Raw genomic sequence first — 15,072 nt, forward strand, 5'->3', positions numbered from 1 at the left:
AACAGTTAGCAAAGACAGCATCCTTTTTCTGAGTTCCCTGAGCACCTGATCTTTCTTTTCCCTTGCTGCTCAGAAGCCATCACTGAAACTTTGGCAAAATATTTGTTAGAACTATTAAGACAAAAGCTTCAGCATTAAAGCAGTTATTGTTGAACAGAAATTTCCCCAGCTCTTTGGGGTGCGTGGGAAAGGAAGTTTTGAATGGGGGGGGGATATTATTTTCATTAAATGGTTTCGACATTCTGAAAATGAAATCTGAAATGAAAATGAAACTTTATGAAAATGAAATCTGAAATGAAAATGAAACTTTATGAAAATGAAATCTGAAATGAAAATGAAACATTATGAAAATGAAATCCGAAGTAAAAGTACAAAGGAGTTCTGGAGATACTATTGATTCATGGGCAGAAGGCAGTACTGTACTAAGCTAATGGTATGGTTCAGACATGATAGTTTATTGTGATGACAATGATCTTTGGTGAGCTTTGGGTTTGGGCACTCCATTCTGTCCCCTGGCACAGCAGTGAGGAGGAGTTTTGAAGTGTGCACTCCAATTTCAGATTAACTGCAGCTTGTATTGATGCTCAAAGTCCTAAACAAACTGTGGTTAATCTTAAATATGCACTTAAGATTAGCCATACTTTAAGGATAGGGTAGCACACTATAATGCAGTTCATCTAAAATGAAAATGTAAGCATCTGTTCTCCTTGCACATGTACCAGAGGAGGTGCATGAGCCCAAGGCTTGCTGCAACATATTATCATCATGCTAAACAATGGTTTAGTGTGATGTCCAAAGTAGCCATTATTTGGAAATGGAATCATTATGAGGTGATGCACATGACATTTCTGGAGCAACTGATGCTTGTCTCCAGAAACACATGATCATGTCTTCCTCACATTATTTCACACATGTATGAAATCTCTTATTTGGTCAGACTTTTTATGAATGTACATAGAAGTTTAATCACCATTTCAACACTGGCAATGATTTTTTTTTTAAGCAAAGTAAAAAATGCAACATAAATTAGTTTCTCGGGGTGTCTACAAATGTACTTTATGAATACAAGTCTAAAGATTTGAACGTTAAGCAGATGTGTCCAAAATAGAGAAATGAAAGCTGTTTTTTTAAGCAATATGCAACACAATCAGAACATATTCAGAAGTTCCACTGAATTCAATGGGTCTTAGTCCCAGAGAAGAATGCACAGGATTGCAGTCTAAAATTCAGATGGAATTCATTATACATTTGAGATAAAAATGTTGCTGTTACTGTCATGTAATATTCTTTCCCTATTGCATACTCTTTGGGCTACAGAACCCCAAAACAGGACAACTGCAGAAGGAATAAAAGGTATATGAATAAATGAGTTCATATGAATTAAAAAGAAACAAATCCCTGCTTTGCAGCAGTAAAGATCCAAAAAAAGACAACACTGAAAGAAGTTGAACACAAGTGCATTTTTCAGAACTTAAATTTCAGGAAGCATGTATCTGCTGGATGATAGCGAACTGAAACACAAATAAAATAAAATAAAATATATTTTTCCAAAATCCTATAAGCATTTGATATTTCATCAGGAACTTCTAAAATTCAAATGGCGAGCCATATAGTCATGTCTGTTCCATTGCTTTAGGCATTTCACGGTATCTTTTGTCAAGAATACGTGCCTTCAAAAATCTCAAAATGCAGTATGTGAAACAAATACTGCACCAATCCTTGAAAATGGCCATGTTGATACTCAGACCTATCATCAAATGATCCTTTTGGTATCTCTCTGCAGCTTTATCTACCTACTCGCAAAGCAAGATCTTCATGCTTCTTTCCTCCTTGGTTAAATAGTCAACAGGGACTAGTGTTGAAATCCACCCAATTTGATTGGCTTGTGACTGCGAGGAGTGCAAGCAAACGGAGGCTGATGAAGAGGTTTCACCCTTTTGACAAAGGTGGCTTCATAACCCAGAAGACTGAAAGCCATCCACCGCTGGAAGGAACTGCAGCTCCCTCCAAATTCAAGACCATTGTCTTAATTTCCTCCTCTTATCATTTTTTTGCAATAAGCCATGGTGTGACTCCCTTGAGATGACAAAAAAGAACAATTCAGGTGTCTGAATTAAAAGTCACAGCAAGCAACCATTGTAGCTCACGGGGATGATCACACAACAAGCTGTTTTGGCACACAAGTCATGCTTCTGATTTTAGTCAGCACAAGCAAATATGTGAGCTATGAACCAGTGATAGGATTGATGAAGGTGAACATGGAAGCCAAGTCACTGTATTCCAATGGCAATCGGGTACAGTACGTTTCATAGCACTGAGCTCATATTTGGTCACAGTTTCATGTAAACTAGTTCATGGCACTTGTTGTCCATGCAGGCCCAAAAGAAGACAAAGAAAAAACTGGAAAACTGCAGAAACAACTCAAATGTCTATGAGTGATCACTCTGTAAAGATTAACTCTGTATAGAGACTAATACTTGATTTTGCAAGTTTGTTGCAGTTTATATTTTGTTGAATTGCAGATGTACGTGAAGAATAGAGGTACACATGGACTACTGCAAACAAGTAGAAGCAGCTACGTGTAAACATATTTCAGACTTGTAAAATCAATGGTTCCATTTTCAACTATAAATACAAGAGCGGAGTGTTATATACACAACTTCATGCTTGCAAAGTTAGATTCATCACTGCAAAAAAACAAAAACAAAGAAACAACATTTTGGCAAGGTTAGTAATGAGCTCAAATGTCTGCTTCAACTAAGTAATGTGCTGAATGAAGAGCCGTCTCTGATCTCCCATGAGTGGGAAATGGGACAGGTTGGGCTGACTCCCCCTTCCCGCTATTTCCGCCCGAGAACAGTGTGAAAGTCTAGAGGAAATTGGCAAAATCTTCCTTTCTACAGTCTAAGCATTTTGATAATATTCTGCCATTCCCCTTGATTGTCCAAACTTAATTTGCCTAATAAAAAGTGGACATACAATATGATTTTCAGCACCTCACCTTTTGCCAACAGCCAGGCATTGGTAAGCCGTCTGGTCCCTGTTTGAAGAACAAAGTTCATGATTAAGGTTTAACAACATCTCTCAACAAGCACCCACACCCACACCATTCCATATCTCACAAATGAAAACTTGTTTAGGAAGATAAGTAAGATTGAAACATTCAGCAGAAGAATGGGTGGGATGCATGAAGATTCTCTTAACACACATAATCCTGTGTTCCTTGGATTTTCTGAAGAACAATTAACCACCATAGGAACACTTTAAAGATTAACAAGTGCCTTATTTCATGCAAATTTATTTGTGGCTTTGAGATCTCCATTGATCCATATGTAATTGTGGTAATGGAAGGATAATTAGAGTTCCAAAGCAGCAAGAAGGATGTTGTAGGTGGCCTTTACCAGTTCACTGCCTTGGATCAACTGTGGAGTTGAACTGGACTAGTTAGTCCATTTAGGCAGGACAGGATAGGCTTGGAAAATGACAAAACTATTCAGAATAATCTTTCCATGAGCAAGAGTGTATCATTTCTATCTGGAATTACTCTCCCGGGAGTAAATCAATTCAGCTGTAGGCTAGCGAAACCCAAACATGCTGGTTTATTTTCAGTAAGAACGTGTTTAGAATTAAAACTCTCTACATGAAAACCAATGACAATTAAATTCACAGAAACAGTAAGAATGTAAGAAGAGTCCTGGATCAGAACAGACCAGCATTCTGTTCCCACAGTGGACTATCGGATGCCCATGAAAAGCCCGTAAGGGAGGGCATGAGTGCAACAACACTACCCTCTTGTGATTCCCCAGCAACTGGTATTCAGAGACATCCTGCCTCTGATACTGGCCATAATACAGCCGTCATGACTAGTAGTCAGTGGGAAGGGTGTCCTGATCATGTGAAGCCCTTACGCATGTGCAGGAGCTCATGCATTTGAAGTTGCTTCACAGAGAACCACATGCAATGCAGAGTGGCTGGAAGAAGCAGATGTGACTTTAAGAGAGGGGCTAAAGGTATGACTGCAACGTTTCCCTCCACATGAGTAATATATGCATAGGGCATGAGTAGGCAAACTAAGGCCCAGGGCCCAGATCCAGGCCAATCGCCTTCTAAATCCAGCCTTCAGGCGGTCCGGGAATCAGCGTGTCTTTACATGAGTAGAATGTGTGCTTTTATTCAAAATGCATCTCTGGGTTATTTGTGGGGCATAGGAATTCGTTCATTTTTTTCTTCAAAATATAGTCCGGCTCCCCACAAGGTCTGAGGGACAGTAGACCGGCCCCCTGCTGAAAAAAATTGCTGACCCCTGGCACAGGGCTTCAGAGTACCTGAATATATGTTCTACCATCCTCATTGGCCTCAATGGAATCAGAAAGTGGCAGATGATGAGGGGCTGGAGCAAACAGGCCCCATCTTAGTGCCTGAGCTGGTGTGGGCATGCTGGGAACCACTGGGGCAAACAGGATTGCCATTTGAAATACATTTTCTATTCACTGGGCAGCTGGCCAAACATGTCCAAAGTGACAAGTCATTTTATTATTCTTTTAAAATATATTGGACAGTAGCCAATTGAGTGCTTCCTACCACTAGTGCAAGGATTTTGGTTGTTTAATGGAACTTCCCTTTCTTCTCTTCTCTTCTCCTCTCCCCACCTCACCCCTACATCTGTCCTTGGTATTTCCCCAATCCTCTGGAGCAGATTTGGGAAGAACATGGGAGACATGTGGGTAGAGGAACAGGAGGGGCAGTTCCATTGTGTAAGTGGAAATATTGGAATAATTGGTGAGTGGGCCCAATTCAAGGTCAAGGTAGTTCTGTAATTTACTCTTGGATTTTCTATATGCCAACAAATTTTCTTTTGGGAGATCTTCAATAATTTGAGCAAACAGCAACAACACTGCTAGTGGCTATTAAGTTTGTCCTATAGCTGCCTGCCTTCCGTTTACTTCCAGACAGAAATGATACTGCAAACATCCCCCCCCCCCGCTTTAAAAATCATGAAGGCATGCTTGATTTACTTGCAACCAAATACATGAACTATAAGTTATCATTAATCAGAGGCAAACCAAATATAACATGGACTGTGTAGTCAGATAAATATTCATTTGATAACTTAGATTAGAAACATTGTGCTTGAAATAAAACCTACTTAACTTTAACATTCGTGCTTAAACTATACAAACAGTATCAGAACATGCAGATCAGCTGTAACTGCTAACCATTAAAAAGCCTTTGGCATTTTCTAGAAATGTGTAAATAATGTTGATTTTTAAAATGAAAAAATAATAATAATCATATTTTGATAATAATGAAAATAAAGAGTGTTGCCAGATTGGTACAAGGGAGAGGGATCGATGAGTAGAATTTTAGTATAGGTAGGAGCTTGAACTCATGCTAACATAAAGTTGGGAACTGTTGTGTATATTGTGGGAAATTAAGTTTCAAAGGAAAGACTGTTACACTGGAAACATTTAAGAAACAAAGACAGTGAGGGCTTTGGGCTGCAGGCCATTAACTCCTTACAAATGTCTGAGAAGTTCACTTTCAGATGTGTGTAGCATTCCAATATAAAAGAGTGGAACTGTTCATAGGGACTGCAGACACATTAGTGAGGTCCTGAAGACTAGTTCCAAGTCATCCTAAATGCCTATATAATTTTAGGCAAAAAACAACAGCAAAAACCCCAAACCTATACCATTGTCTCCATATTTTTAACATTGGCAGCAGTAGAGAGCTCCATGGAGGATTTTGATTAAAGTGTCTATTCTAATACATCAAAAAACATTTCTCACTAACAATATCAGGGGACTATCTTTACTCATACATGCGCAGAAAACTCTGTTAGCATAGAACAGACTGGAGCAGCTCTGTTGTCCAATAGATAAGGTACACATTAGAGCCCATGGTCTTGATCCTTTGTGCATTAACAGAGCTCCTCCCTGTGTGTGTATTTTCCCTTTCATTTAAACAGAAGAGTATGAATGAAGCTATAACATCTACTGAAGTTAACAAGGTGTGGTGCAGTTGTCAGAGGGCTGGACTAGGATATGGGAGACCAGAGCATAAATCCCTGCTCAGTCTAGGAGATCACTGGGTGACTAAGGTAAGCCACAGTCTCTCAATCTAACCTAGCTCACAGGGTTGTTGCAAGGGGAAAAAATGAGGAGGGGGCCAATCACGTATACTGCCTTGAGCTTCCTGGAGAAAAGGGGGGGGTATAAATGTAATGAATGAACAGGCACACATAGGTGCACTTGAATTCCAGTGCCCACAAGTGCTTACTGAAGTGGGGTGTCTGTGTATACCAGGGGTGTCAACCTGGTCCCTATCACCCACTAGTGGGCGTTTCAGGATTCTAGGTGGGCGGTAGGGGGTTCTATGGCACAAGCTGAAACCTCCTTCCATCGAGCACTGGTGGGTGGTAAGGAAATTTTACCATCAAGAAAGATGCATTAGTTGGCGGTAGGTATAAAAAGGTTGACTACCCCTGGTGTACACAGTGGAGCTACCATATTAATATTACTGCAGGGAATAAAAAATGATTTCGCATTAAAGTGGCTTAGATTAGAGATTAGTTCCTCCCCCTGCCTGTGCATATATAGTACCCTTGCTTAATTTAAAAAGAAAAGCCACAGAAGCAGTCTGAATACAGTCATACCTCGGGTTGAATGCGCTTCAGGTTGAGCGCGTTCGAGTTGCGCTCCGCGGCAACCCGGAAGTAATGGAGCGTGTTACTTCCAGGTTTCGCTGCTTGCACATGCGCAGACGCTCAAAATGACGTCATGCGCATGCGCAGAAGCAGCGAAAAGCGACGCATGCATGCGCAGACGTGCCGTCACTAGTTACATTTGCTTCTAGATGCGAATGGGGCTCTGGAACGGATCCCGTTCGTATCCAGAGGTACCACTGTACTTAAAAGTTTGGAACATGTTCAGGAATGAGCTAAGATAAAATGTGTAGAGCAGGAATAAAAATGATACGGTCTTTAAATTGGGCAGTCCTGTGGTTTATATATCTGGTTTGTGTCAGCAAAGAGGGCAACTTCATTCTTGTAAGTAGGGATGGAACACATTTTGGTGGTGGTGGTGAGGATGGGGAGAGAGACAAGCAATCCTGAAGTAGGGTGGGTGGGAATTACACTTATTGTCAATGCTGGAATAAAACAAACTCAGAATCATTGTATGGTGGCGGGCGCAAAGTGCTTAGTGTTACGTTGCAGATGTTGATAGGATGTTGTGATCTCTGGATACTGTTACGATCACCAAAGCAGCCAGTTTGATCATGCACATGCATGTACAGGGACATGTAAATGTAAAGTCTGGTCAGTTTAAACTTTACATTGGAAACAACTGACTAGAAACACAGGAATTGCATGCGGGTTGGTAGGAAAGAGCAATACTGTACCAATTGGCAAGGGGCATCCAGCCCATCCAGGCCTGGCTGGCCTGGCTCCCCTTTTTCCCCCTTAATTCCTCGGAATCCCTGTTTGTAAAGATTAACTTGCAACGTTACTAAGAAATATATTTTGCATTGACTTCGCTGGAATAAACAAAGAAGGAAGGAACAAAAGGAGGAGCAAGCTAACAGGAGGGTTATAATGTTGGTATTTTGCTTCTCAGAAACGTATCAGAGCGAGTGACCTGTATGACAAAATATCGCTAATAATTGCAAATTATTATACCACAAATTATGGAAATGTTTGCCGTTAATATCTATTCTATTTTTAAAATCTTCCCTTTTTTGGGAAAGAGTTAGACGAAATGTCACCATTTCTTTAAATGGGCAATTGGATCCTTTGGTCTGAATACCAGCTGGATACCAGCATGATTAGACAGTATCAGTAGCTTGCTCCTCCTCACATTGCAGCAACCTACTATATTACTGTATGAGGAGACATGTCCAATACACAAGTGAGACGTACCAATGGGCAAGGTGCATCTAATCCAGGGGCACCCTGTTCTCCTTTCTCCCCTTTAGGCCCCTTTTTGCCTTTCTTTCCCTTTTCCCCCTGTGGACACAATGGTTTGGACAAAACAAATGTTTCATTCTTTTCAGGGAAAAAAAGAGAGAGATGCTTTAAAAGATTTTTTTTTTTTTAGCCAATGGAGGGCTGAAAGGACACTTACCACTGTGTTCTACTTTGCATGATGCATTATGTGGAAAAATAAATGGTGATCATGAGCAACAACTGCACCAGTTGGGTTTTACTGAGCTTCCGTACTGATGTCATCATTATGAACACTTTGAATCCTAGAGCAGGGCTTGAAAGCATGAATGCTTTGTTGATCATTTGACTCAAAGAGGCACCTGGAAGTGCCTTCAGATAAAATCCACCCCGATCAGCCTGCTCGTGAAGACATGCAAATTCCAACGCATTCAGCAAGGCTCAGTGCATTTACCTTGGTTGAGGAGCCGCTTTCTCACGGTTCTTTCCCAATAAAATGCTGTTTTCCCCAGGGACAGGGATATTTGCAGGGGCAGGGACATTTGCCCCAGCCACACCCTTTTCACCTATGTGCACAGACTCTTAGTGTTGTGTGGGACTGAGCCACAGAGCACAGAGAAGTCACTCCCCTTTCCAATGTAGTGCAATGTAAACTGCACCTGAGGGAAATTCATGCCTTTTTTGTACAGATGGAACTGCCCATTCCACTGAAATGAATGGGAAACATTGTGCATAGATGAATTCCACATCTATCTAAGTATGCAAACATTGCTCCGAAATGGGATTTCTCTTCATAAGATCTTTTTGCCAATGAGGGAGCTATTGTCCTAAGAGAGCTGCACCTTAATACTTAGGAATGCTCCCTCTATCCAAATGATGGAGTTCAGCTTAACAGGGACTGAATAGATCTGTGTGGTGCAGCTTCACTGAACAGAATAAAGCTGAATGAGAGGAGAAAATAAGATGAACTAAATCTGTAGTAGATTTTAATGAGGTCAATTTGCTTCTGTTCCCAAATGACTGTTTTTGTCATTACTTCTAAAAGGGTCTTGGCCAAATATGCTCTGCTAATCCCATTCTTAAAAAGTTCAATAAAGGGTCATCAGTCACTTAGAGAATTAAGTATGTATTCTCTTTTTCTGCCCTGCAAAAGGATTCAAAAGAAATCTTCTTCGTCAAAAGATACTCTGATCCTTTTTGCAATGTACATTCTTTTTCTAACGCAATATTAGAACGTGTTCATTAAAACATTGCTTTCAGAGCTTAGTTATGTGTCCTGAATTTGAAACTGAAAAATCCAGCCATGTGGTTGAAAATGGAGCTGCTTTTTAAGGGGCGTGCATTATGGGCATTTCAGAATTTTGTGCTAATGCACAGATTTGATGAAACTGATTTGATGCTTAGGTGGGCTGAATTGCTATCTGAGAAAATGGCTTCATTTTCAGCCAGAGGGAGACATTCTGAGAACTAATTTAAAATAGATCTCACAGATGATCAGATGGTCACAATGGTAAATGAGTTTCAGGCTCACTCACAGTTTTTAACAAAAACCAAAAGTGCCTCTCTTTGCTTGTTTGTTTTAATTTTAAAACCCACCACACGCAATGAGGGGAAATCAAGAATATTATAGAGATGGAGAAATAGCAAAAGGAAAATTAGTAGAGTAAAATAAAGAGCAACCAAGGAAGGGTTGTCAAGGCTGTGGTTGGAGGCAAGATTTAATTTGTAAGAAAAAGGGGTAAAAAAAGGACAAGATGAATTGTAAGGAAACAAGGTAAAAGGAGAAGGGAGGGATGCACCTCTGAAAGGGGAAAAGGGATTAGGATGAGGCATAGTAGGGCTAGAAAACCTGTGGCCCCCCAGATTCCACGGGATTCCAAGTCCCATCAGCTCCAGCCAGCATGGCCAATGGCCAAGGGTTGATGGGAGTTGTATTCCACAACATCTGTATGACCACAGGTTCCCCATCCCTGACATAAAGGAAATGAACATTCACCCATTTTCTCATTAAAAATATTATGCATCCATTTACAGCAGAATATAAAACGTTTGCTAGAGTTTCTTTTTCATGTTACAATGTCTTAGGCAGAGCACACATACTTTAAAATCAATTGCAAGCTCACCTTAAGCTAATGTAAAAAATAATAATTATCATCATACTATTATGCATTTGAAAAGTGAAATTACACAACACACATGATATACTATGGCATATAGGACAAACATTCCAATGAGAATCAAACACATTTCCATGGAGAGATATACTGTATTACATCATATGAATGACGCTATTCGGCTGTCTTGTCTTTGTGCCAAAATGTTACGTAGCGGCACTTAGGGGGAAACAATTCAGAAACTTAGGGGACACAGAAAACCACGATTCAAGTAACTCTATTTTGTTTTGGAACACTGTTTTTCTTCAGTGTGATAACAAAAGCAATGGCCAGGCTAGCTTCCTGGTGAAGTAGCAGCCTTAAATATTTGTCATTAAGGAAACAAAGGGAACGGCTTGGCACCAGAGGGCAAGTGGGTGGTCTCCCTCCCTCCCATCAACTCGCTGGTAGTTAGAAAGACAAAGGCCAGAGTGGAGAGTTGAGTGATATGAGATAGCAGCTGGAGGCAAAAGCTGTAGGCAGGGAAGCCAGAGAAGGAGCCATGCTGGATTGCACCCAAGTCTGCAGCTATGGAAGGAATAAGACCCTTATAGGGTGTTAATGCTGTGAACCCCTCCATCGTAGGCTCAGGTTGTCTATATGTGTAAATAAACCATATATCACTACTAAGACACTAAAGTGTCCACTCCTCATTCCAAAGGAAGACAAATCCTGCGGTAAGTGCCTGGAATCTCGCACCCCCCCGGATTATGTAGGATTTAGATTTGGAGGTAGTGTTTAAAGGACAAGGAAGCATTTATGGATTTTAAAGGCAAATCTCGATCCAAATCTCAATTCATTTCCTACTCCTAGAAAATCTAGGGGAAATCAATACAGTTTGTCCTTGCAGTTTTTGCCATCGTTGACTTCAACAAACAATGGTCTGGCTAAGGAAGTAAAATGGCCTCATCCTAAAACTTACTGAGACAGCAAATAAATGGTTATGAAGGGGAAACCAACTGCCACAATGGCATTGGCACAAGCTTCTGTGTTACAGCACCGTTTCAGGGTTGTTCCCGAGCTTTGGAAACGGAAACAGTTATTCTTCAGATAAATATGATTTAAATAACTATTCATTTTCACTCTTAAGTTTGCAGTTAATGCTTCTAAGTTGGAAGCTGATAAAAATTTTCTGTTTCCTGGTTTTACATGTGAAGTGGTCCTCATGTGAATTCAGGGGGGGGGGGGGGCGGGCAGTGCCACAGTACTACTCCACTTTGTGGTTTCCCACCTTCCCCCTGCATGGGAACAACAAGCTATAAACACCGACCTCTATGTGTAATAGGCTTCCCTGGGAGGTGGAACCTTGACTGTGAAGGATTCCAACAGCTGGGGAACCATAGGCATGTAGATTTCTCCCCTTGCAGATATTGATTCCTAATCTACGCATAACTGAGGTGGGGCCAGGGAAGGCTGCAGAAGCTCAGGAGAAACACCACAGCCCCTGCCCCCCAGTTAAATGCATAAGAAGCACTTCACCTGCCAGAATGCCAGAAACTGGATACTGTTAACTTATTTCTTTGTCCTTGCCCTTACTTGCTGAAGCTGATTATTTTAATATTAAAAATGTCCCCAACGCAAAGATCTGTGGGTCTCTGATATACAAGTCTGTTCACTTAAATGTCAGAGAACATAGGAAGCCAGACCACTGGGTCCAGCTAGCTCAGTATTGTTTACTCTGACTAGTAGCAGCTCTCCAGGATATTCAGGCAAGGGCATATTTCAAGCCCTACCTGGAGATGCCAGTCATTGAAGGAGGGATTTTTGCATGCAAAACTGATGCTCTACCACTGAGCTATGGTCCTTCTCCACAGCTCTGAATGGGTAATAAAAATATTCACAAAGAGCTGCTGCTGCCATTGATTTGGGTTCAAAGAGCTTATTCAGCTAATAGAAGGGAATTAAATAATAATCTAACTACATTCTTCATTTGGGATGCGGGTGGCGCTGTGGGTTAAACCACAGAGCCTAGGACTTGCCGATCAGAAGTTCGGCAGTTCGAATCCCCGCAACGGGGTGAGCTCCCGTTGCTTGGTCCCTGCTCCTGCCAATCTAGCAGTTCGAAAGCACGTCAAAGTGCAAGTAGATAAATAGGTACTGCTCCAGCGGGAAGGTAAACGGCGTTTCCGTGTGCTGCTCTGGTTCGCCAGAAGCGGCTTAGTCATGCTGGCCACATGACCCGGAAGCTGTACGCCGGCTCCCTCGGCTAATAAAGCGAGATGAGAGCCGCAACCCCAGAGTCGGTCACAACTGGACCTAATGGTCAGGGGTCCCTTTAGTCTTCATTTAAGACCTTTGTATACCACTCTTCTAATCTCAAAATGATTTACATTAAACATATTTAAAATCACATAAAATATAAAAATAACTATGTTCGGGTTTTTGGTTTTTTTAAAATTCCAGAAAAGTTGAGTGCTCTGCTGAAGGGTGGACATTCCTGTGCACAAGCCCCCTTTCCTTGTTCGCAGTGAACACACAAAGGTGAAAGTGCGACCATGACTGGTGGCCATAGTCATTGACTATGCCCCATACCTCTGTTGTTTCACTGAACAGTGAAACAGGTCCCTATGTGCATATAGCTGTTCATGCACTGGGGGCTTCCACACAATTTGGAACCTCACGTGATGAGAGTTCCAGATCACATGGAAGACCCTTTATGCTTACAACTTTCAGATGTTCTACCGAGAGTGTGTAATTCATGGGTGTGAGCATTCTGATGTTGGAGGAGGCAGTGAACTGCACAGAGGGGCTCATCTGCACAGTCCTCAAGGGGCAGCCCTTCAAAGTGGCCAGGGAGGTCTTCTCCTCCTGGCTACATTAGAAGATTGTAGAACTCTGCAGGGATTCACCTAAAGTATCTTAAGCAGCCCTGTGGCATAGCTAGACTACAGAAATACTTCACAGCCCCATGACAACCTTATCTAATTAAGTTTAGATGCATGTCACATGCCATTTTTGAAATTTTCTAGGTTTCAAACACAGTTTGCCATTTTGCATGGAAAGCTGCTGTTTGAGCAAAGTGAGCCTAAAGCTCTGCTGGGCTCATGGAACTAGATTTATGGCTCGTGAGGTCCTGTCCACTGATCTGATTGGGGAATCTCTTGCATGTGCAAGAGGCCTGTTTGCACACCAGAGCTCTCACTTTCAGAACTCTGCCAGTGCAAGGGAAGTATACGTAACGAACTGCACAGAGATCTGATTTCGCCTTGCATCCCCAAGAGATTTGCACCTGCACCAGACCTCCCATACTGGCCAGGAGAGGATCAATCATGGCACATGGGAGCAATCCAATGACAATTAGGCACACTGAAGGTGCATCAACAAAGTTAAGCCCTTAATTGTGTGCTTAACCATCACTTTGAGAGCTGAAATGTACCCAACTTTCTCTGGATTAGCTCAAAGTGTTTTTGGTTTAGCTTTCGTCTTCTCAGCAACAAGCCAGATGCTTTCCAGGTATAAATACAGCATCCATTTAATTGAAGCCAATGGACCTATATTGATTTACACAAGCTGTCAATCTGTCCCAGTGTCTCCTACCGTGTTGCTACTCCAATGTCTCTTGTCAGTAACTACTGTATAAACAAACACAGACTGTCAGGAGTCTTGGAGGAGAAAGCCTCTCTTCTCCCATTATGGAAACTGCTGACCTTTTGAGATCTGGGTGGAAGCTTTCTTTCACATTCTGACAGATGACTTTGTCTAGCAAAGATCCATGACATGGCTTTTGGCACACAGAAGGAAGAAAAGTCTAGCTTAATGGGACAAATTATAGGACTGGGACAAAAGAGCTGACTAGGCTAAGTAATCAAACAACAGTTAATAGCATTGAAGTCACCTTTTCTCCCTTTTCTCCTACATCACCCTTTTCTCCACGAGGACCAGGGAAACCCTATAAAAAATGAACAAAAATACCTCTATTGGCTTCTGTATGTGGGCTTGCCTTTATTGTGTAGCTGAATTATCTACACACACACACACACACACACACACACACACCCCCCAAGAAAACTGTACCAAATGTTTTTGAAATTAGAAAGCGCATAATAGCTAGAAAGTTATTGAAGATGCCCAGCAAAAGACACCCTTATTTTCCTACATGCAAATTAGCACTGGCAATGTTAAAAACAGAAGTGCTTCAGTCAAGTAGGCAAAATGGTTACAATTATTTCCCTCCCCACACTGCAAAAGAAGTTGCGTAACAGGAATGTCCCAACTGCAACTTCTGTTGAGAAATACACTCGTTGGCAAATCAAAACCTGCACTCAGTGGTGCTTGAAAACACAACTGCATGGAGGCTGCTCCATGTGTCAAAGTGTTCCTCTAAACAGCTTCTCATGAGCTTTCAACTGTTTTTATCCATGCAACAGTGATGTTCTCTGCATGGTGAAAACGACCAGAAATTTGTAAGGAGCTGCTATCACAAATGGAGTGTCATGCCACACACTCCTCATACGGTTACACTTTCAAGCACTACTGGCTGCATCTGTAGGCCTCTGGAGAATTATAATAGTACTTTCTGTGATCATCTGTCAGGTGCTCTAGTTAGCAGCAGTTGCTGTAGGCACTTATGAGTGGACTATTTATGGTGGGATTTACAAGACTGCCCTTACTTAGCACTGCTTTCTCCACACTCTTCAATGTTATTTTCCTATCTCTATGATTATTTTAAAGGCAAACGACAATGCAATGTTTAGTATATTCTCTGCATGATTGTCATGCACAACAAATGGGGGAAAATTCGACATGCTCCAAGCATGCAACTATTGCTGTAAAACAAACATGTACCTACCACACAAATAAAGTGATGATAAATATTACTTACATCAAGGCCAGGTTCGCCATCTTTGCCCTATTAAAGAATCATATTAATTATGTTAAGCTTTGTTAGCGCAGCTTGTGTAAGACGTCTGCCAGGACTATTCAGGCATGCAGCTGCTGTATTGTGTATACAACACAGACTGGCACAACAAGCTCTCT

The 15,072-nt window shown here is 41.5% G+C and overlaps 1 protein-coding gene across 1 annotated transcript in view; it reads right to left on the reverse strand.

Annotated features, from left to right (window-relative positions):
- Positions 1 to 1,418: 1,418 nt before the first annotated feature.
- COL25A1 (collagen type XXV alpha 1 chain) overlaps positions 1,419 to 15,072 on the reverse strand; it is a 297,431-nt gene continuing 283,777 nt past the window's right edge. The window contains exons 33-37 of the mRNA XM_028743095.2: positions 14,918 to 14,944; positions 13,931 to 13,984; positions 7,402 to 7,479; positions 3,002 to 3,040; positions 1,419 to 2,687 (exon numbers count right to left, since the gene is read on the reverse strand). Coding sequence (XP_028598928.2) covers positions 2,685 to 2,687; positions 3,002 to 3,040; positions 7,402 to 7,479; positions 13,931 to 13,984; positions 14,918 to 14,944 — 201 coding nt within the window. The 3' untranslated portion in view covers positions 1,419 to 2,684. The remainder of the gene's footprint in view (positions 2,688 to 3,001; positions 3,041 to 7,401; positions 7,480 to 13,930; positions 13,985 to 14,917; positions 14,945 to 15,072) is intronic.

The sequence above is a fragment of the Podarcis muralis genome, chromosome 9 (genome assembly GCF_964188315.1).
Source record: "Podarcis muralis chromosome 9, rPodMur119.hap1.1, whole genome shotgun sequence".
NCBI lineage: Eukaryota > Metazoa > Chordata > Lepidosauria > Squamata > Lacertidae > Podarcis > Podarcis muralis.